Source organism: Malus domestica, chromosome 11 (genome assembly GCF_042453785.1).
Source record: "Malus domestica chromosome 11, GDT2T_hap1".
Classification (NCBI taxonomy): Eukaryota; Viridiplantae; Streptophyta; class Magnoliopsida; order Rosales; family Rosaceae; genus Malus; species Malus domestica.
Window position 1 is genome coordinate 5115116 of NC_091671.1, and position 20969 is coordinate 5136084.

A 20969-nucleotide genomic window follows, 5' to 3' on the forward strand; every position below is an offset into this window, starting at 1 on the left:
AAGATTCACTCTAAAAAGGCATTCACCGAATGACACCTTGAGTTTTTAAATATGTGCAATTACCACCTAAACTAAAAGAAAATTACAAATAACCATTCAAACTTCAAAGTGTTGTGGTTTGACACCTATGTCCACTTCCATTCACCTTTCCGTCCTAAAATGACACTGAACAATAACACATACCCTTTTTAGAGAAAATGGCACTTAACAAAAACCACGCTTTTGAGGGAAAAAAACGCCTCATAATTTTGACAGCAATAATGTTAGTGAAGTCGAGGTAAAAGCATTGCAAACTTGAAAAAGAAAATATCGGTAAAGAACCATTGGACGATACAAAATCATACAACAACACAATCTTATCCCGCGGGGTCGGCTGTAAACTACGTTTGCATAACTCATATTTTGTTAAGCTCTGAAAGAATAACATCAAAGTTTTCTGCTCAACAAATTACAAATGAAATACCCTATGTAGTAAAAAAATGATCGAACCGGTTCAGTAAACAATGAGAGTGCTTAACAATTCAATAACATGTATCAGAGCACAGGAAATACAGGCTGTTTCCCTTATTTCTTGTCATGGAAATAACGTCGGGTTGCTGAGTCAGCACCGGCAGTGAATAAACCACGGCTGATTTTGATGAACTCCACAGTCCGTCGCACCTGCATACAACACCAGAGTCCTTGTAAATATTAGCTTTATGAAATTTGCCCTATTGTAGAAGGAAGAGAGCTCGCCATGTTATGCTTTCAAAGACATTCAAGACCGTGAAAGTATGTTATGATCGAAGTACGATGAGCATTCAATAAACCAGGTATGCATGCATTAGTATCATATTGATTTGTTAATATAAACTACAGAAAGCTGTCTCACCTCCCGCATTGGAGTTTGTATGATCTCGGTGTATTTCCAAAGGAACATAAAAGGGTGTTCCGGTTAGATCCCAATAAACCATGAGAAACCTTATCCAGTGCAATCATCGGCATCTACCTTGTCTCTTTGGTTTCGGACTGATGCAAAACCATCAAACTTTTCCTTCCACACTTTCCAAGCGTTCCTGACTTCATCCAATTCTGCATCTGGAATGCCGGTGTTTCTATCCAAATTCTCAACCCATTCATTCCAAGGATATCCTGAAGGATCTAAGAACTTTGTAACTTGAGGCAACATAACAGATATGAAGAACTCGTCAACCGCCTTATTTATTTCTTCTGATTCAACCATTGTCGTCATTTCAGGCCTTGTTACATTTTTTACTCTAATTGAAAACCTGTTCCCTCTTAAAAACAAAACTTCAGATGGGGCAAGTGGTAGGACAATCCGGGAAAACTTGGCCAGTGACAATGTCAAAATATCTCTAGGGAGTAACTCGCGCTTTATAGCCACAGCAGTTCCAACCATTTTGCGGATCTGGTGAGCATACAAAGATTATTGTTACTGAACTAACTCTCCAAGTAAGAAGCAGACAAAATGGCAACAAGAAAATATCTTAGTTATTGGGGTGAAATCTGAAATATTGATGCGACGAATTAGAGTACGGTGTGTGTGCCAAAGAACTTTCAGGGTCACGCCAAAATGACTTACTTGATGTAACATGAAAGACTCTCCCCATATGGAAACTTCAACATAATCATGTCCAAGCGATTTCTCCAGCTTCCCACAAGAGCACTGAAAAATCTTTCTGAAATGAGAAGCACCAATTCTATCTCTTTCATCAGGTTCAAATAACCATCTTGCACGGATGACCGAACCAGCACTTTGAACCTTTAGAACATCTCCCTGCTTCTTGCAAGCATCGAGTAAGCTGTCCTCACTATTGCTAGAAAACGAAGAATTTTGGTTCAGTTCCTCAGCATTTGATTCTGATGCATATGTTTCATCAAAATTTTCTTCCCCGCCACTTTCCTCAGACTCAGACTCAGACTCAGAGGCTGTTGCCTCTCTGGTTGATCTACCTGCTATCGACACTTTTCCATATTTGGGTGATTGTTTTGCAGGATACTTCGACCTGTATTTAGATCGTATAGTATAATTATGAAAAGGATGTTCTCCCTGCAGAGTGCATTCACAGACAAACTTTATTCAAGAATATTTCTCAAGTAAGCAACTAATTTAGGGGCTCAAAGGACCGTAGCCGGTATTACAGAAATGAATGAAAACAGAAACACCACACCTCAAAAGCTTTTATTATATTATTGAAGTCTGAGATGTGATAATCAATTTCATCTGCGTTGAGATGACTTTTGATTCCAATAACTTCAGCAGGAAGGAGGTATGAATACATGCGGAGATTACACTCCTTTCTAGGATCAAAGCTCCTAAAATGGACAAGCAATCAAATAAACCACCCGTAAAATAAACTTGTTAGTAAGAAAATGCATGCCGTCCCCAGGAACATACCAACAAAATCTAGAACTAATTAATATCTGCAAACTGGAACAATACATTAACAAGGAGATGGATGTCCTGATTCCACTCTGGAAATACTAAACTCTGTGACTCATTTCATACCTCTGCGCAGGCAAAATGCTGAAAACTTTGATATTACGAGGCAGATAAGAGTTAATGTGATTCACAAGATCCATGCCAAAAGGGTCTCCGACCCATGCATTCTCTGGGATTTCCATTTTCAATGATATCATCGTCGCTAAAGAGTGAACCTACAACATCAATTTCACCGCAACAAAGATGAAAACCAGACAACCAAATCGAGTAGCAAACAATAAGGTTACCCAAAACAAACGGAAATTGGTTATAAGTCAGATTCATTACTCCTTTATCAGTCCGGCTACTCCTGGCCCACGCAATCTTGTTAAGGTTCCCCAGATTGCTCTCACGGATACCGCCCGCGTTATATATGGCAGTTTCCAACTCTTTCTCAATAGCTACATTTCAAAATGTTAATTCTTTTTAGCTACATCCCATCCATGCATATGATAAGCTGATTCAAATACGTATTTCACATGTCCATGACTCAATGGTTAAGTGTTCATGGCATTGCCAGGGATTTCAACTATTCTACACAAAGCCAACAAGGCTCCGCCCTTTACAAGAGTCGGGTGAGCGTTTATTGTACGTAGTTTTACCCTTGCTTTGCAAAGAGACAGTTTCCACAACTCGAAAAGAGCAACCTTTCGGTTGCACCAAGGCTCACCTCATTTCAACTAGTCTACGTTAACTTATATAAAAATCGAAGACAATAAATAAACATTAAATAAATTATGTTGTTTTGATAGTTCAAATTCTCGCAAATTAAATTAGTTTAAGGTAGAATATCACTTGTATAAAAAGATAAAAGACGAAACAACTTACTGGATAATGAATTTTCGTCTCGTTGCATTTGCAAGCCTGAAAGAAAACACAATGAGAGAGCTATAAAGTATTAAACTTTGCATATAAAATGCAAAAACCAAATAAAAAGTACAGAAATTTACTGACCAAAAAAATCAATAAAAATGGTGGAAATTTGAAACGGACCTCGGTACTCTGTGCCGACGTACCCGACCCGGAGAACCACTTTCCTCTTTCGGACGGGCTGCCATTTGTGACCGGAGCGGGTTGATGTTTGTTCGGGTGTACAGAGGGAGGAGGAGGAGCAGCAGTAAACAAGGTTGAGTCTGAGGGGTAAAATTGGCTTTGAAAAATGGAAGGTGCGAAATGGGAACTTTGGGAGGCAGAGGGAGAAGGGGTGTCGCAGTGAGGAGACGGCCATTTTTGGAGATTCTGAAGGGGAGGGGGAGCTGCAGACTTGGAGGGTGCGTTTGGTACGTGGGACGGGACGGGACGGAACGGGACGAGGCGTTCCGTCCCGCGTTTGGTGCGCCAAAAATGGGTGGAACGGGCTGTTCCACGGGACAGATTTTGAGTGTTTTTGCGTTCCACCTCCCCCTTGGAACGGGTTTGTTCCACGTTTGTGGAACGCAATGTTTTACCATTTTAAGACAAATATACCCCATGTCTTTTTCAAAAATTACACCTTCGTTCCGTCCCGTCCCGTCCCGTTCCGTCCCGTCCCGTCCCGTTCCGTTCCGTTCCGTCTGCGTACCAAACGCACCCGGAGTGAACGAAAGAAGGTTAGAAAGTAAAGAAAATAAATATTTAGGCCCAATTAAAATTTGTTTTTCATAACTTTTAGGCCCAAATAGCAAAATTTAAGCCCAATTAAAATGTTCAATTAAAGTTTAGGATTAAGTATCTAAATTTTCCAACTTTTAGAGCAAGTCCATCCTTAGAAAAAAAAGTCCCAGCATTCAGCCCATTTAATCCACGTGGATAGTGATAAATCTCAATGAACAGTAATAGACTAAATACATCTCTACTTTTAAAAAAAATAGTCTAGTCAATTTTATTAAAATATTACTAATTTTATTATAAAATAATTAAATTTTTTTTTTAAATTTCTGACTTTATAAAAAAATATTATTAATTTCTGACATTTAATTTATTTATTTAAATTTGTTTTGGTTGAAAAATCTGGACAGTTGATCTGAATATCGAACGGTACTCATTGTGCCACATTAATAGCCATTAATTTTAAATTTATTTTATTTTTGTTGAATTTCCAACAGTAAAAAGAGTGTTATGAAGGTTGTTGAAATGGTATGGACTATTATGATGCGGACACCACCATCTTCATTGTCAAACAGAAGAATTGGAAGCTTTACAAGCCAAGAATCATCTAATGAGGAAATCACTTGAGCATAAACAAACTCCTTAAAAACCTATCGGAATCATTAACCATTTTCTTTGTTAAGAGATTGCCTTCTGATGTATTTCAATTTGGGTCAATTTTTTATTCAATTCAATACACGTTTGATCATTCAATCCCATATTATATAATTTATGTTTAAATTTAGATTTTGAGGCAACTAATATTAATATTATTCATGATATACCCAGTTGATGAATTTTGAACATAATCCATGTTTGAAAAATTAATTAGAATTTAGGGAATGTGACATTTTTAATAAACTGAGATACTTGTTTGATGTGTTTAAAAAAATTAAGATCAATTTAAAATGACGTTAAAAAATTAAAGAGTTTGATCCTAAATTTTATTTAAAAAAACTAACGAAAAGTTCAAAAAAAATTTAATTTTAATGAAAAAGAACAAATAATGATATAAATGAATAGTACAAGAGAAATATAAAAATATAATTTTTCGTTTAAAACGAAACGTACCAAAAGCGATTGATTAAAATTTTCATTTTATTTTCCGTACCTTTTAGCCCAAATAGGCTAACGTTGTAGTTCACGGTAGCCAACAGCCAACAAAGTGTTTCACTTTGTCGTCTTCATCGGGGTGGCGGCTCTTTATCTTCCCTACTTTTTTCGTCCTGTTCTTTTCTCCAATCCTCCTCAGTTTTCTTTTCCGTTAAACCCAATAAAAGCCTCCGATCCCAAACCCTACGAAATCCCTTTTACTCCCTCCACACTCCCCAACTCCCCAAACGACGTCGTCTCTCCTTATCCCGCCGCGGTGGGACCCATGAATCCCTCCACTCTCACTTCCCAGCGCTCCTCTCTCCGCTCGCCTTTCCTCAACCCCATCTCTCTCCCCGCCGCAACCTCCGTACAATCCCGACGACGCCCTTTCAGGGTCTCATTTTCCCGGAACTCTGCCGCCCCCTCGGAACAATCAACAGACGCCGCCTCATCGCCACCTGCCGATGTCTTCGGCGGTAAGAGAGAGCTCACCGGCGTACAGCCCGTTGTCGAGAAGCTGACGCCGCCGCTCCGGATAGTGACCTCGGCAATTGTTTTTGCCGGAGCTGTGGCTGCTGGATACGGGTTGGGTCTCCGGTTGGGGAAATCCCAAAACGCAGCGTATGGTGGTGCAGCGGTGCTCGGAGCCGCCGGTGGGGCAGCAGTCTACGCTTTGAACTCTTGCGCTCCCGAGGTCGCCGCCGTCAACTTGCACAATTACGTTGCTGGGTTGGACGACCCGAAAGCTGTTAAGAAGGAGGACATCGAAGGCATTGCGAGAAAGTGAGAATCAAGTAGCGAAATTTTCAGCTGGGTAGTGCAATTTACTGTGAGTCCCGGTTAAAAATTGTTGCTTTTTGCAGATATGGTGTGAGCAAGCAAGACGAGGCGTTTAATGCCGAGCTCTGTGGTTTGTACTGTCGTTTTGTCACTTCTGTTCTTCCTCCTGGAGCTCAAGAACTCAAAGGCGATGAAGTGGATACCATCGTCAGCTTCAAGAATTCTCTGGGAATCGATGACCCTGAAGCAGCTTCAATGCATATGGAGGTGGGTTTTTATTTACTTCTCTGTTTGTGACGGCAAATGAGTTTTCTTTTTCGGCCATCTTAAAATGCATTGGTGGTTTACGGGTTTCAGATTGGTAGGCGAATTTTCAGACAGAGGCTTGAGACTGACCGCGAGGGTGATCTAGAGCAGCGTCGGGTAGGCCTTTGGTGCTATAAACTTTGAGATTGTTGTTACCCTTTTTAAATAGTTGAGGTACAGGGCTTTGACCATTGTTAGTGAGTCTCCAGTGCAGGCATTTCAGAAGCTGATATATGTTTCGACTCTTGTGTTTGGGGACGCTTCATCTTTCCTCTTACCTTGGAAGCGTGTCTTCAAAGTTACCGATTCCCAGGTATCGTGATTTGTAAATGCTTTGACTGGTAATGGTTGTGCTTTATGTTTTATTCCCGGAGTGTTCTTGCCATTTTACTTGTTATTCTATGGTTGTTGGAACTTAATTGGTTCAGACTCGTATGACATCGTAATTCTGCATGACTCACAGTTCCCTTTTTCTGACAGGTTGAGCTGGCTATCCGTGACAATGCCCAGCGTTTATATGCTTCCAAGCTAAAATCTGTTGGCAGAGGTAACCGCGAAATATTCAGTAGATGAGTTCAACATTTTGTTTATGTAAGATTGTAATGCTCTTACACCTTTATGCGCTAAATCCTGACAAATATAACTATCTTATTCTCAGATATTGGCGCAGAGCAGCTTGTTAAGCTTAAGGAAGCACAACGCATTTATCGGCTCTCTGATGAGGTACCTTCTTTGCAATGTGTTTACTAGACCTGCACTATATTGTATGTAGTTGTTTCTTGATGTGGATAATTCTGTTTGATGCAGCACGCAGAAGACTTGTTCAAAGAACACGCAAGAAAACTAGTTGAGGCAAATATATCAGCAGCACTTCGTATACTCAAATCCAGAACCAGATCAGCGTATGTTCACTACTTCCATACAGAAGTGCATGCAGCTTATTGCTATGTTATTTGTGTACGAAAGAGTCCTAGATATTACGGTCCTGCAAAATATGAATGTAGAAAGAAGTTGTTTTGTTTTCAGTTTTTTAAGAGGTTTTAGTTTCGATGACATTAATGGGTTTTCAAACTGTAACACTAGTGGAATCTAATAAACTTAGTTTTTCAGCACTGGAATCACAGAAGTTGTGGAAGAGCTTGATAAAATGCTAGAACTCAATAATTTGCTCATCTCACTAAAGAACCATCCAGATGCAGCTCGCTTTGCACCTGGGCTTGGGGCAGTTTCTTTACATGGTAAGAATCTGTACTGGTCTCTTGGTTGTTCGTCTCTAATGGCTAATTTTGGACACCCCAGCTCTACTTACTTGTATATCTGACTTAGGTGGCGACTACGATGCTGATAGAAAGATGGACGACTTGAAGCTCCTCTTCAGAGCATATGTTACAGATACTTTATCCACAGGTCGCTTGGAAGAGAGTAAGGTAAACAAAGGCTGGCATGCATATTTTTTAGCTTGTAAACTGCTTTAACAACTGCTACCATTGCTGCTGCCGTTTATACTATTCGTATTCATGATTAATTTTTGGTTGTGTAGCATTCCGCGTTGAATCAGTTAAGGAATATATTTGGTTTAGGCAAACGAGAGGCAGAATCCATTGTGCTTGATGTTACTTCGAAGGTTTACCGTAAACGTCTTTCACAGTCTGTTACATCGGGTGATTTAGAAGCAGCGGACAGCAAAGCAGCCTTCCTTCAAAATATCTGTGAGGAGTTGCATTTTGATCCACAAAGAGCCAGCCAGATTCATGAAGGTAATGGAAGTTGTAATGCTCGTCATTTGTACAAATTATTCTAAAACACTCACCAAGTCATTCCATTTTTATTTTGTCAATCAAACAGTTAATGTGCATTTAAGAATATCTGTTCCCTTGGTTCATAATCAAACACTACCTTGGTGTTATAATGAATAGTCTATTTTGCCCCTCTCAGAATCTGACTTGTGTTTCTTGTTCTAGAAATATACCGACAAAAGCTTCAGCAGTGTGTTGCTGATGGAGAGCTGAATGATGATGATGTTGCTGCATTGTTAAGGCTACGGGTCATGCTTTGTATTCCTCAGCAGACTATTGAGGCTGCCCATTCAGATATCTGTGGCAGTTTGTTTGAAAAGGTAACTACAAATTTTCTTTTAAGGTTCTTTGTTTGGTATCTGCGATATTTGGTTAGCATGGACCAGTATGGTGGTTTTCCTCATGACCCATCATCTGCATGTGTACATGTACCATAAATTTTTTTTTTCTTAGTTTGAGTTGCTCCTTAATGTAGTTTCCTATTAGAGGCTCCGCTATTTGTTATGTTTTGAGATGCTTTAATATGTTTAAAAATCTACTATTTTGGAATAAGCTTTATACTGATTCTTGTGGTGGTTTCTGTCCAGGTTGTGAAGGATGCAATTGCATCTGGTGTTGATGGTTACGACGCTGATGTAAAACAAGCTGTGAGAAAGGCAGCTCACGGTCTGCGATTGTCTAGAGAGGCTGCCATGTCTATTGCTGGCAAGGCAGTGAGTATCCATTTGATCGCTTTATTTATTTACATTTTTATGTAAAAAGTTTGTGAATTCAAATTTAACATGCTCTCTTCTTTGTTTACTTCAATCTATGCAGGTAAGAAAGATTTTTATTAACTATGTAAAACGAGCGCGGTCAGTTGGTAGCCGTACTGAGTCTGCAAAAGAACTTAAAAAGATGATAGCCTTCAACACATTGGTTGTGACTGAATTGGTGGCAGACATAAAAGGGGAATCATCTGATTCCGCCACAGAAGAGCCAATAAAGGAGCCAGAGCCAGAGGTCCTGGAGGATGAGGAATGGGAATCTATTCAGACACTTAGAAAGATTAGACCTGACAAGGAGCTTGCTGCAAAGTTGGGGAAGCCCGGCCAGACTGAGATTACTCTTAAAGATGACCTGGAAGAAAGAGAGAGGACTGACCTATACAAAACATACTTATTGTTTTGTATAACTGGGGAAGTGAAGAGGATTCCGTTTGGTGCTCAGATCACTACAAAGAAGGATGATTCAGAATATGTGCTACTAAATCAGCTTGGGGCGATATTGGGCTTAAGCACTACGGAGATAGTGGAAGTACACAGGAGCCTGGCCGAGCAAGCTTTCAGGCAACAGGCAGAGGTAATTTTAGCCGATGGACAATTGACAAAAGCAAGGGTAGAGCAACTTAATGAATTGCAGAAGCAAGTTGGCTTGCCTCCTCAGTATGTGGAAAAGATAATAAAGAATATAACTACTACAAAAATGGCAGCTGCGATTGAAACGGCTATTGGTCAGGGGAGGCTTAATATTAAGCAGATAAGAGAACTTAAAGAATCAAGTGTTAATTTAGACAGCATGATATCTGAGAGCTTGCGAGAAAGTCTGTTTAAAAAGACCGTGGATGAGATATTCTCATCGGGCACCGGAGAGTTTGATGAGGAAGAAGTCTATGAGAAAATCCCAGCAGATCTCAATATTAATGCTGAGAAGGCCAAGAATGTTGTTCGAGAGCTTGCACAGACCAGATTATCAAACTCATTGATTCAAGCTGTGTCACTTCTGAGGCAGAGAAATCGTCAAGGAGTGGTATGGATTAGTTTTATCTTTATTATTTTAGTCCTGTAACTCCAACATGCTAATTTTGCTTAGTTAATTGATGGAGATAGGCCGGTAAATTTGATGGAATGGCAGAGTTTGATGATTTGTTGTGCTTTGCAGGTATCCTCTCTTAATGACTTGCTGGCTTGTGACAAAGCTGTGCCTGCCAAGCCACTTTCATGGGATGTTCCAGAGGAGCTGGCCGATCTCTTCGCTATATACATGAAAAGTGGCGCGGCACCTGAGAAATTATCGCGCCTGCAGTATCTCCTGGGCATTAGTGATAGCATGGCAGCTACTCTCCAGGAGATGGGAGATAGATTACAAACCATCGGTGCGGAGGAGGAAAAGTTTGTATTCTGATCGTCTCTGAGTCGTAGTAGAAGGCACAACAAAGAATATGTGATTAGGGATTGTGAAAATTCTGGATAGCCGGAAAATAAGATTTGATTGTATCGTTTAATTTTGTTATACAACAAAATTTTCGACTGAATAGAATGTTTTGAATAAAATACATTAGGGAAGATCACTTTTGGTTTAGAATTTTATAGTTGCTTTACATTGCATTGTCTTGTTTGTGTCATTAAGATGCACAAGTGTTGGATTTACAGAATTTTCGGTTTAATTTATGGTTTAGCTCTTCTATGCAGCGAGGTCAAATTTTGGAGAAATGTTTCGGTTTGGAGAAATTTTTTGGTGTGACCGTATCATACGACATGGTGTTGCAAACTTTTATATATTAATATTATTGCTGTTATGTTATTTCAGTGTTCACTTGTTATAATACGTAAAGTGATGGTAGTTTGGTTTGATGTTTGCACCCAAGAAATTTTGACCTTCGTACTTGTTTATGTTTGGAATTCTATTCACTATGTAAATACCTATTTGGTTTAGATCATTTGATTAGAGCAGTGTACACGTTCTTTTGCCCTTGAGTTAGAATCACCCTCTATGAATATTGTGTTAGCTAAGAATATCTCAGTTTTGTCAAAAAAAAAAGAAAAACTATGTTAATTAGCGTCTTCAATGCTTTCAAGACTCTAATTGGCAAGACGAATACTGACCAACCAGACATGAACATCGTGTGACTAGAAGATGACAATTATATTAAATTTATCTTAGGTCCACTAAGTCCATATTATCTCTTTCGTAATCTTTCCTGTCATGATTTTACTTTAGCTGATCTTATGGTTTTGTCAAATATAAACCAGCCATATTCAAAGGAAAACCGAAAACGTTGAATAAAATCCTTCAGATGCCACTAAATTCGTGTAAAAAAGTCTTCTATGAAGCGTACTTTGCAACCATCGAAGAAGAACAACTTGAGTGTAATCGGAGATATCTTATGTGATAAAATAATCCGGCATATCCGTGTTGAATGTAAGAATTTGTGCCTATACTACAAGGTATATCCGTGTTGAATGTAAGAATTTGTGCCTATACTACAAGGTGTTGGAAGATTCTAAAGTTTGGGGACATTGCACAAACATTTATTCAACCATGGTCACGCAAAGGTGGTAGAAAATATGGAAGTGGCATCAGCCTTTTTGTTCGATTGACTGATTAGATACCTCCATGAAAAAACACGTTCACACACTAACATATAACAGTCATGGTCAAATTAACCACTATTGTGTTTGGTTTCTCCCACTTCGATAACTTGAAAATTATCTAGAAAAAGTAACAAAGTAAAATTCAGAGGAACATCTTCTGCATTGAAGAAAGTATCTCAATTTACTTATAAGTTCATGTAAAGTTTCATCTCTTATAAATGTAGGATTCATTCTCAACACGTCCCATATGTGTGACATATTTTTAAGCTTAACACATGGACAACACAAATCGGATGGCGTGGAGCACGTATAGTTGTTAACCTTCACACGTGGGACAAACCTGGTTTTGATACTATGAAGAAAGTTAGGGTTCCACCTTAAATCCAATTGGCAATATAGAGTAGCATAACATATTTATAAGCCCATGCAAGATTTCTCTTCTCATCAATATATGATTCATTCTCAACATGCATTACAATGATTTGTAGGCCACCAGACACTTTTCCTATGAAGTGGAATTTGGGTTGAAGGGTTAAATACTAATTAAACAATAATTAAATTGATAAAAAATTTGTATTTGATGTTTGCTTAATGATTTTCGAACTCTCATTTTCTTCTTCTAAACTTGTCTCATTTTATTGTTCTCTTATTTTCTCTTAATTTATTCAATTCTAAGACAATAAAAAGATAAAGTAATACATTTGTAATATAACGATGTGCCAAAATCATTTCCCTTCATATTTGATTTTTATCATGTTTTGCTGGTTCAGATAACAATTAAAATCTGACGACTTTGGTTGGTTTGGCTAAACCTTTAGGACCTTTGACTTGGAACAAATAATAGTAAATCGGCAAACAGTTTATAGTCCACTAACGTAATCCTCTATTTATGCAACCTTAAGGTCCATTCTACTGGAGAAAGAAAAAAGGAAAAGAAGTACATTGTACCCTCTATCTTTTTGGCTATGGCTTTTATCTCACGCTATATCAGATTCTGCTTCTTTGTGCTTTTATTCCTGTTTAGGATATCGTCTGCCCAATTGTCCTCCAATTACTACTCGACAACGTGCCCTCGAACCCTTTCCATTGTTCGGAATGCAGTTGTTAATGCAGTGGTGAAGGAGCATCGCATGGGGGCATCCTTACTCCGTCTCCATTTCCACGATTGCTTTGTCAATGTATGTCCCTTCCTACCCTCCGTCCACTCTCAGATTTTGCGAGCGCATTTATGAAATAGTTCTTGCTGTAGAAAGAAAATAGTAACCTTGCATGCACGCATGTATTTCACAAGATTAACTTTCTTTTGTACTAATTCAGTTCAAATCTTATGTCACAAATAAAATCCTTCTCCTTGGTCATTATTAGTATTGACGATTTTTTCGTGTTATTTCAAATAGGGATGTGATGCGTCTGTTCTATTAGATGACACTGCAAATTTTACTGGGGAAAAGACGGCGCCACCAAATACAAACTCATTGAGGGGATTTGAATTGATCGATACCATAAAATCTCAGCTAGAAGGTGCCTGCCCCGGGGTTGTTTCCTGCGCAGATATACTTGCCATTGCAGCTCGCGATTCAGTTGTTTCAGTAAGTAACATAAAATGTATAAGTTAGAATAAAATTTACGGAAATTGATTTAAATGTATATATGGTCATGCAGTTGGGAGGGCCTTCATGGACGGTTCAGTTGGGCAGAAGGGACTCCACCACAGCAAGTTTAAGTGCTGCAACTAGTGAGCTCCCATCTCCAAGTCTAAATCTTAATGACCTCATCACTTCTTTCTCAACTAAAGGATTTACTACCAAAGAATTGGTAGCTCTCTCGGGTAAGTACATATGTAACGAAAAAAAAGCAACAACATATTTGGGAAATTCTCGAATTTCAATTACTTGACTTTCCAAGCAATTATATTAATCACCATTGAAAATCATCAAAAATTTGTGACTAGGATCTCACACAACGGGCCAAGCAAGGTGTCTAGTGTTTCGAGAACGGATACATAATGAGACTAACATCGATTCATCATTTGCTACATCTTTGAAATCAAACTGTACTGCGAGCTCGGGGACTGATGACAACCTTTCTTCACTAGACGTCACAAGCCCTTTCATCTTCGATAATGCTTATTATAAGAACCTGGTGAATAGCAAGGGTCTAATGCATTCTGATCAGCAGCTTTTCAGTGGTGGCTCAACAGATTCTCTGGTTAAAACTTATAGCACCACTGCCGAAACTTTTTATACAGATTTTGCAAATGCCATGCTGAAAATGGGGAGCCTTAGCCCGCTTACGGGAAAGAGTGGTCAAGTTCGTACCAACTGTCGCAAAATAAACTGATCCGGGCCATTTAAAATGATCTAGTTCAGTAAAACCAAGTGACTTCAGATGCTGTAATTTTTATTTCTAAGTTTTCATAGTTCTTGTTTGATTAGATTTGGTGCGAAATACTTATATGCCATGTCTCGAAGCAGAAATGTAGAATTACTACCACTATCCAATAAATAATCAATACTAATATAGGTGATCAGAACTGCAAATTCAATTATGTCAGAAGACTAGTATTAATTAAAACAAAATGGCTAAGTTATTAGGTGTGAGCTAACAATTATCCTTATTCTATTTACAGCTTCATTCATTTCTAAATGGCTAAGTTAACATGTTACTCCTTCAAAAGTTCTCATCTCACTTCTCTTAAATAACTAAAAACATACAGATGAAGCTTTACAGTAGTGGCAAAAAGCTCATGCCTATGCATTTTAGTGTGGATTAATCTCCACCAATTCTCAAGCCACCTAACAACTAACTATTAACTTAATGTTATTGCTCCAATAAAAAAATTAATTAACTTACAAGTGCCTCAGTTATGACTGAGGGTTGAACGAGTAATCGGGTTGGGATCAGGTTAGACCTATAAACCTATGATTCGGATCCTTCCGTTGTAACCTAAAAAATACATACTAAACTAAATATATTGGAAAGAGTACTAAAAAAATAAGATTCAAGTAAATAAAAGAAAACCCAGTAGCCCAGCACTTTCCCTCCTCTTCCATTGCACCTACCGCCGCCCACCGGCCATCAAACTTCTCTACAAGTCATGCACGCATGCACTTTTCGTTTTTAATCTTTGATTTAATGTATCTATAGACTTTGAGCTTGTGATGTATATATGTTAGTTTATGAGTGAATTGAGCTGTAATCCTGTAACAGAATCACAGCACCTGGTCCGAGTCTTCCAACTTATAATGGAGTAAGATTATATAAGATATTCGTCAACATCATCCACAAACTTTGAGACTTTTCGTGATTAAACCAACTTTATCTTTTTTCTTATAAAACTATACATATAATAGAATGCGGCTGATCATAAGCTAAACCATAGGGAAGTGTAGGCAAAGAAAGGTAATCCAACAACTCTAGTAGTTATTATGCTCCAAGCTAGCCTCCTAAATTAGGTTAATTAACCTCTAAAAGCTCATAAAAAATGATGTCTTAAAGGATTATATTTCACAATCAGATTCTAGACCTTTATGTTTTGAATTTATGAATAGGCATAAGAACATTATAAGTGGTTTATTGTTTTAGTTGTGCGGCTTTGTTCCGCTCTAGTTTTTTCTTTTTGGGGTTATTATGTTTATAGTGTTTTGTAGCTGTCTTTGATGTACAATAGAATTTAGATAATGGATGTCATTTGTATAAATGATTGAAATTAAAAGTTGGCTAACTAAATTGACTTTTTGAAGCAAATACAGCAAAAACTTAGCTTAAAAAAGAGGATCTCCTTGGGAGTCCTCTTAACTAGTATAGTTTTGTTTGCATCAAAGTTTAGTATGTCAAAGTTTTTATTCTCAAGAACTTAGGAAGTTGCCTAAGAGATTAATTCAAAGAATCAAATGGCATTAGATAATAAGAAACCTATGCAAAGTATAGGGAAATATTATTATATTGAAAATTTTTCAAACTCCCTATTTATTATTACATGGCCAACTTCTTTTTTATTTATTTTAATCATTCATCAAATGATTCAAATCGCCAACTTGAGTTGGCAAACGGCCGGCAAACCTTCTATTGTATACATTAAGATACAGAAATGTAGAGACTGACACCACACCTCCTACGCCGCCCCCAAAACCCAAAAATAAAACATAGAAGAAAATTCCTCTATAAAAGCACTCAAACTCCTTGATCTTCATCATCACTACTTAGCCATTGGACAAGAAACTAACTATACCTATATTGTCATGGCTGCCCTTCAATCTTTACTAGTATGTATTGTAGTGGCAGTTTCCATTACCGTAATACCAACGTCTGCACAACTAAGTGCTGATTTCTACAACAAAGTGTGCCCTCAGGCACTACCAGCCATTAGAGCAGTTGTCAAGCAGGCCATCTTTCGTGAGCCGCGAATCGGAGCCTCTCTACTCCGCCTTCACTTCCATGACTGCTTTGTTAATGTAATTAGACTAAACTAAATTGGGTGCATGTGCATGCATTGGGCTTGCCAGAATTGTCTTTAGTTATGAAATTGTTCATTATTTAGTCGCTGAAATATTATTGTGTTCATGGTTGTTGAATTTTTTTTAGATCAACGGGTCCGAGAGGCCCCACTCTAATGACACAGATATTGTCCAACTTTACCATCTGCCAAATCCGTTAGATGTGGGGTTTTATCACAAGGGTTTTGGTTGGTATTAGTTAGAGTGGGGTAATCCTACTTAAAGTTATTGCTTTTCTTTACCCCCCACCGATGTGGGACCGCTAACAATGGTTGACTATGTACAGGGCTGTGATGGATCAATTCTACTTGATGACACTTCGAGCGTCACTGGTGAGAAGACAGCTCTCCCAAATGTGAATTCAGTGAGGGGATTCGACGTAATTGATGATATAAAAAAGGCCGTGGACAAAGCTTGCAACCGCAGCGTGGTCTCATGTGCTGATATATTAGCAGTTGCAGCTCGTGATTCTGTGTTCCTTGTGAGTATAACGCTGGGTTCATTAATATTGTCTCAGTATGCGCATGTCAGAATGTTAAAAAAAATGCTGAGGCTATAGAGTGGCCGCAATGCCAAATATATTAAACACTGACATATGGTGAATAAATTTGACGATTCTAACAGTAATCTTTTTTAATGAAATTTGTGTTTGTGTTTGTTACTTTTTAGCTGGATGGACCTCTTTACCAAGTCCCGTTAGGAAGAAGAGATGCAAGAACTGCAAGCTTGAGTGATGCAAATAGAAATCTTCCACCCCCATTTTTCAACTTCCCGCAGCTTGTCTCTAACTTCCAAGCTCATGGTCTGGACCTAACAGACTTAGTTGTCCTCTCAGCCGCCCACACCATTGGACTAGCTCGGTGCACCACCTTCCGGGCCAGAATTTACAATGACACCAACATAGACCCCAGCTTCGCAGCCTCAGCGCAACAAAATTGCCCATCAAGTGGAGGAAATGACAATACATTGCCACTAGATGCAACTACAAGGAGATTTGATACCGTCTACTTTAATTCCTTGTTGAAACAAAAGGGTCTCCTACATTCTGATCAAGAGCTATTTAAGAATAATGGCACGGATAGTGATAAGCTGGTGTTTAAATACAGCAGGAACCCATTTGCTTTTGCTAGAGACTTTTCAGCCTCTATGATCAAGATGGGTAACCTCAAGCCTCTTACTGGGAATGATGGAGAAGTAAGATTGAACTGTCGGAAAATCAATTAGTGTGTGTTGTTGTCACGATGAAAAAGATATATGTTTTTCATGATTTTGCAAAGTAGCATAATCTATGATCATGCTATATAATGTACCCAAAAACGACTATTTATTGAATAATATGGAGATTGGCTTTGAGATTAGAATACAACGTGTACATGGTATGTAAAAAGCCAAGCTCTTTTCCATATTGAACAGAACACGGAAATATGAGGAATTTAAAGTTATAGATCCAACCATGGTTGAACCGTCAGCTCCCTAATCTAACAAATCTCTATTGTTTGGCAAAAAAAAATATATTTAATTAATTAATTAGTAGCTAAATGGCCAAGTTATTAGGTGTGAGCTAACAATTAGCCTTATTATTCTATTTACAGCTTCATGCATTTCTAATGGCTAAGTTAACGTGTCATTTTTCAAAAGTTCTCTTCTCACTTCTCTTAAATAACTAAAAATATGTAGATGAAGCTTCACCGTAATGGCGAAAAGCTCATGCGTATACATTTCGGTGTGGATTTAATCCCCACTGATTCTCATGCCTCCTAACAACTAACCTATTAACCCACTAATGTTATCACATTACTAAAAAAAAAAAATTAACCTACAGGTGCGCCAGTTATGATGTGAAACCCCACCCCCAATTTTTAAATTGTAATTTCACTTTATCCCAAAAAGTGTTTAAAATGTGCATTTGGGTCCTTATTCTTATCTAATCCGGACCCTCCATCTTGTTCTCCCTTCTCCCTCACGCTGCCACATGGCAAGCACTGAACTCTCTCTCTCTCTCTTCCTCCTCCTCTCCCCGAGTCAACCTCTTCACTCTCTCTCTCTCTCTCTCAGCTCTCTAACTCTCCCACTTTCTCCCCGATCGAACCCACACCACCTACGCAAACTTGAGACACCCACACCCCGACGACGGCGCGCCACCACCACCGGCTTCGTGGGCTCTCTCTCTCTCACCCTCACTCGTCTCTATGGAGCTCAGCGAAGCCCAGCAACCCAGGAAACCCCGACGGACTCCCGTGCGTTTCAAACGAAATTCCGGCCACCCCCGACCTTTTCTCGGCAAACCAAGGGTAGCAACCTCTTCTCATTGTCTCACTTTTCAAGTTGACACTTAGATCGGAGTCTAGGGTTACGTTTTGGTGTCGACCGAAGCACGGGAGGCTCCGGCCTCCATCCCCGGCGAGGAATGGGTCACTGACCCAAGTCCAGTGAACCTAGGCCCTTTTTGGGTCGCATTAAGAAATCGGGCCCTAAGCCCGTTTAAACCTGTATGGCCCAAACCCTTTTATGTTTATTTATATTGTTTTATTTTATAACCCAAAAACAATCGGGCCAGGCCTCAATGCCTAGCCCAATTGGAAACCCCAAACCCTTTCGGTCTTAAGCGTTAAAGCCGTGTAGGCCTAGGCCTTCGGGCCTTTGCAGCCAGCCCACTTAAAAGCCTAGACCCAAAACCCTATTGGATCCAGGCCTTTGGGCCATGGATCCGGTCCACTAACCTTAGGACCCAAGCCCAAGAACCCGGCCCAGCCTACTGAACCGGTCCGGCTTTTGACCCGGTGTGACCGTTGACCTAGTCAACGATGACCGTTGACTTTGACCGATCAACGTTAACAGTTGATTTTCGGGTTTCATCCGGAACCCTCTTACGCTAATTTCGATGTCCCAGGCCTGTTTTCGATGTCCTTTTTTTCCAAATTAAATCGTTTGAGTAGAGTTTAACTAATTGAACCCTTTTTATGCTTAGGTGCATATATTGCGGCGCTTAGCCTTTGCTAGTCTGCACATCTTTTTTATGGCAAAGTAGTGTGAGTGGACTCCTTCTAAAATGTATGTTTTAATAGTATAAATGCATACATGAAAACGTGATTTAATGATTATGTTTTATGATACTGAGCTTATTTTGGAATACATATTTTCTATCTCATCCATGTTCTTGTAGAATATTTAATGGATGACGATATACTATTTAGAACATGTTTTTACACACTTCTTTATAGTATAGATGATGAATGACTTTATATTATGAAGATGCTTTTGAGATATATGTACCTATGTTTGGAAATATTATTTTCAATGGTTTTGTGCGTATCTAGTGGTCCCTATTATTGACTTTTGGGTTGGGTGTTGTAGGAGTTTTCGAGCGATTGATACTTATATTGACATTCGGGTTGGGTGCTGTAGGAGCCTTGGGCGATTGATACTTTCGGGTTGGGTGTTGTAGGAGCCTGCAGATGATTGATATTTGTTAAGGAAGTGTTCTGAAGGAAGAGTTCTATATGCTTTCGGACGATACTGATAGCACTAGTTAGCATACTATATACGAGATATGTTTTATGAAGTTTTACAGCATACTAGGATTTTCGGAAAAACCTATCACATATTGTGCTATTAGTTTTCATAAAACTTTAAGAGTTAGTATGTTGATAAATGTTTTAGTATTATATATATCAACTTGGTAAACTCATGTTTGTTTTGCGTCTCTTCAGAACTTAGAATCGAAGTGTACAATCTCGGCATCAAGGCACTTCCGCATCGGCATCTTCGAGTCCTCTCGATGTGGAACCCATTCCTTTATTCATTAAATTTTATGTTATTTCCTTGCTAGTGTCAGTAAATTAGTTGTATGCTTTGAACATGTTCTTCATTTGCATATTAATTATATTTAAATTTATAAGTCTTATTTATTTCTTGTTCTCATGCATCCTAAATGGCTTGTGTCACCTTCGGGTGTCGGCCAGCACGTACCTACCCTGATGTTCGGAACGTGTCATATGACTAAGGGTTGAATGGGAAATCGGGTTGGGACCAGGTTAGACCGATGATTCGGATCTTTCCGTTGTAACAAAAAAAAAAAATTCATATAGAAACAAAATATCTTAGAAAGAGTACTAAAAAAATAAGATACAAGTTTGTACCATACTTATGGTCTCTGTATTTAGACATCGTATAAATACTCAGGGGACTAAAATGTAATTATGTAATAAATGAAGGGGTAAATATGTAATAAGTGAGGAACCCTTATTCTATAAAAGGACTCATCATTCTCCTCATTAGGGGAGATCAAGTTTTAGGCCATAGGAAAAGAGCACACAAATAATAGGCTAGAGAGCACACTGCCTCTAGCCTTCTTGTATATTCACCATTTAGAGTGAAACAATATCAACATTAGTGTGGACGTAACCCAAACATTGGGATGAACCACGATACATCTTGTGTTCTTTACTTTCTTGCAGATTCATGGTTGGATTTACGTTGTTCCAAGACCCTTCCGGTTTTGTGCATTAACACAAGTAAATAACAGAAAACCAGTAGTTCAGCAGTTCCCCCTCCTCTTCCATTACATCTACCGCCGCCCACCGGCCATCAAACTTCTCTACTAGTCATGCACGCATGCACTTAGCGTTTTTAGTCTTTGATTCAATGTATCTATAGATTTCGAGCTTGTGAAGTATGTTAGTTTATGAGTGAATTGAGCTGTAAGCCTGTAACACTACAATATCATCCACAAAACTTTGAAATTTTTTCGTGATTAATCCAATTTAATCGAATTCTTATGAAATTATACATATAATAGTATGCGGCTGATAAGCTAAACCATATCGAAGTGTCGACAGAAAAAGGTAATCCAACAACTCTAGTAGTTATTAGGCTCCTAGCCTCCTAAATTAGGTTAATTAGCCTCTAAAAACTCATGAAAATAATGTCTTAAGGATTGTATTTCACAACCAGAGTCCAGATCTTTATGTTTCGAGTTTATTAATAGGGATAAAAAACATATAACTGGTTTATTGTTTTAGTTGTGTGGCTTTGC

General features: G+C 38.7%; 4 protein-coding genes and 1 long non-coding RNA gene across 8 annotated transcripts; 4 read left to right on the top strand and 1 right to left on the bottom strand.

The window, feature by feature from the left end:
- Nucleotides 1-369: 369 nt before the first annotated feature.
- On the bottom strand, nt 370-3768 carry LOC103422773 (putative tRNA pseudouridine synthase). Of its 4 annotated transcripts, none has more exons than XM_070808172.1 (8): nt 3437-3767; nt 3311-3346; nt 2771-2883; nt 2510-2658; nt 2172-2316; nt 1583-2050; nt 872-1408; nt 370-660 (listed from the first exon to the last, which is right to left on the bottom strand). In XM_070808172.1, the coding sequence occupies exons 1-7, from the start codon at nt 3708-3710 to the stop codon at nt 962-964; spliced, it is 1632 nt and encodes a 543-aa protein (XP_070664273.1). In that variant the 5' UTR covers nt 3711-3767; the 3' UTR covers nt 370-660; nt 872-961. The 4 variants fall into 4 exon arrangements, with proteins under 4 accessions (XP_070664273.1, XP_028943993.1, XP_070664274.1 ...); XM_029088160.2 differs by having other exon boundaries at nt 3476-3766; XM_070808173.1 differs by lacking the exon at nt 2172-2316 and having other exon boundaries at nt 1583-2006; nt 3437-3768.
- A 1478-nt stretch (nt 3769-5246) lies between these two features.
- On the top strand, nt 5247-10409 carry LOC103429870 (protein TIC110, chloroplastic-like). The gene is made up of 14 exons (XM_008367997.4): nt 5247-5986; nt 6067-6250; nt 6341-6406; nt 6504-6602; nt 6770-6836; nt 6948-7012; nt 7097-7191; nt 7400-7527; nt 7616-7716; nt 7830-8046; nt 8251-8405; nt 8673-8798; nt 8902-9873; nt 10006-10409. The coding sequence occupies exons 1-14, from the start codon at nt 5487-5489 to the stop codon at nt 10246-10248; spliced, it is 3018 nt and encodes a 1005-aa protein (XP_008366219.2). The 5' UTR covers nt 5247-5486; the 3' UTR covers nt 10249-10409.
- Nucleotides 10410-12350: 1941 nt separating this feature from the next.
- LOC103447600 (cationic peroxidase 1-like) lies at nt 12351-13971 on the top strand. Its single transcript, XM_008386795.4, has 4 exons — nt 12351-12616; nt 12836-13027; nt 13101-13266; nt 13390-13971. The coding sequence occupies exons 1-4, from the start codon at nt 12404-12406 to the stop codon at nt 13776-13778; spliced, it is 960 nt and encodes a 319-aa protein (XP_008385017.2). The 5' UTR covers nt 12351-12403; the 3' UTR covers nt 13779-13971.
- A 1593-nt stretch (nt 13972-15564) lies between these two features.
- On the top strand, nt 15565-17201 carry LOC103422656 (peroxidase RIP1-like). The gene is made up of 3 exons (XM_008360717.4): nt 15565-15892; nt 16221-16415; nt 16604-17201. Exons 1-3 carry the CDS (start codon nt 15680-15682, stop codon nt 17156-17158), a joined length of 963 nt encoding a protein of 320 aa, XP_008358939.2. The 5' UTR covers nt 15565-15679; the 3' UTR covers nt 17159-17201.
- A 759-nt stretch (nt 17202-17960) lies between these two features.
- Nucleotides 17961-19832, top strand: LOC139189361 (uncharacterized). Its single transcript, XR_011573236.1, has 3 exons — nt 17961-18225; nt 18903-18985; nt 19645-19832. It is a non-coding gene; the product is annotated as an uncharacterized lncRNA (long non-coding RNA).
- Nucleotides 19833-20969: the final 1137 nt, after the last annotated feature.

Excerpts from the sequence above, each read along its gene's own strand:
- LOC103422656 (XM_008360717.4), top strand. The coding sequence starts at position 15,680 with ATGGCTGCCCTTCAATCTTTACTAGTATGTATTGTAGTGGCAGTTTCC. Across the intron at positions 15,893-16,220 it reads TCCATGACTGCTTTGTTAAT|GGCTGTGATGGATCAATTCT; the intron begins GTAATTAGACTA and ends GACTATGTACAG. Across the intron at positions 16,416-16,603 it reads CTCGTGATTCTGTGTTCCTT|CTGGATGGACCTCTTTACCA; the intron begins GTGAGTATAACG and ends GTTACTTTTTAG.
- LOC103422773 (XM_070808172.1), bottom strand. The coding sequence starts at position 3,710 with ATGGCCGTCTCCTCACTGCGACACCCCTTCTCCCTCTGCCTCCCAAAG. Across the intron at positions 2,317-2,509 it reads AGCATTTTGCCTGCGCAGAG|GAGCTTTGATCCTAGAAAGG; the intron begins GTATGAAATGAG and ends TGTCCATTTTAG. Across the intron at positions 2,051-2,171 it reads ATATAATAAAAGCTTTTGAG|GGAGAACATCCTTTTCATAA; the intron begins GTGTGGTGTTTC and ends TGCACTCTGCAG.
- LOC103447600 (XM_008386795.4), top strand. The coding sequence starts at position 12,404 with ATGGCTTTTATCTCACGCTATATCAGATTCTGCTTCTTTGTGCTTTTA. Across the intron at positions 12,617-12,835 it reads TCCACGATTGCTTTGTCAAT|GGATGTGATGCGTCTGTTCT; the intron begins GTATGTCCCTTC and ends TATTTCAAATAG. Across the intron at positions 13,028-13,100 it reads CTCGCGATTCAGTTGTTTCA|TTGGGAGGGCCTTCATGGAC; the intron begins GTAAGTAACATA and ends ATGGTCATGCAG.
- LOC103429870 (XM_008367997.4), top strand. The coding sequence starts at position 5,487 with ATGAATCCCTCCACTCTCACTTCCCAGCGCTCCTCTCTCCGCTCGCCT. Across the intron at positions 6,837-6,947 it reads GCTAAAATCTGTTGGCAGAG|ATATTGGCGCAGAGCAGCTT; the intron begins GTAACCGCGAAA and ends TCTTATTCTCAG. Across the intron at positions 8,799-8,901 it reads TGTCTATTGCTGGCAAGGCA|GTAAGAAAGATTTTTATTAA; the intron begins GTGAGTATCCAT and ends CAATCTATGCAG.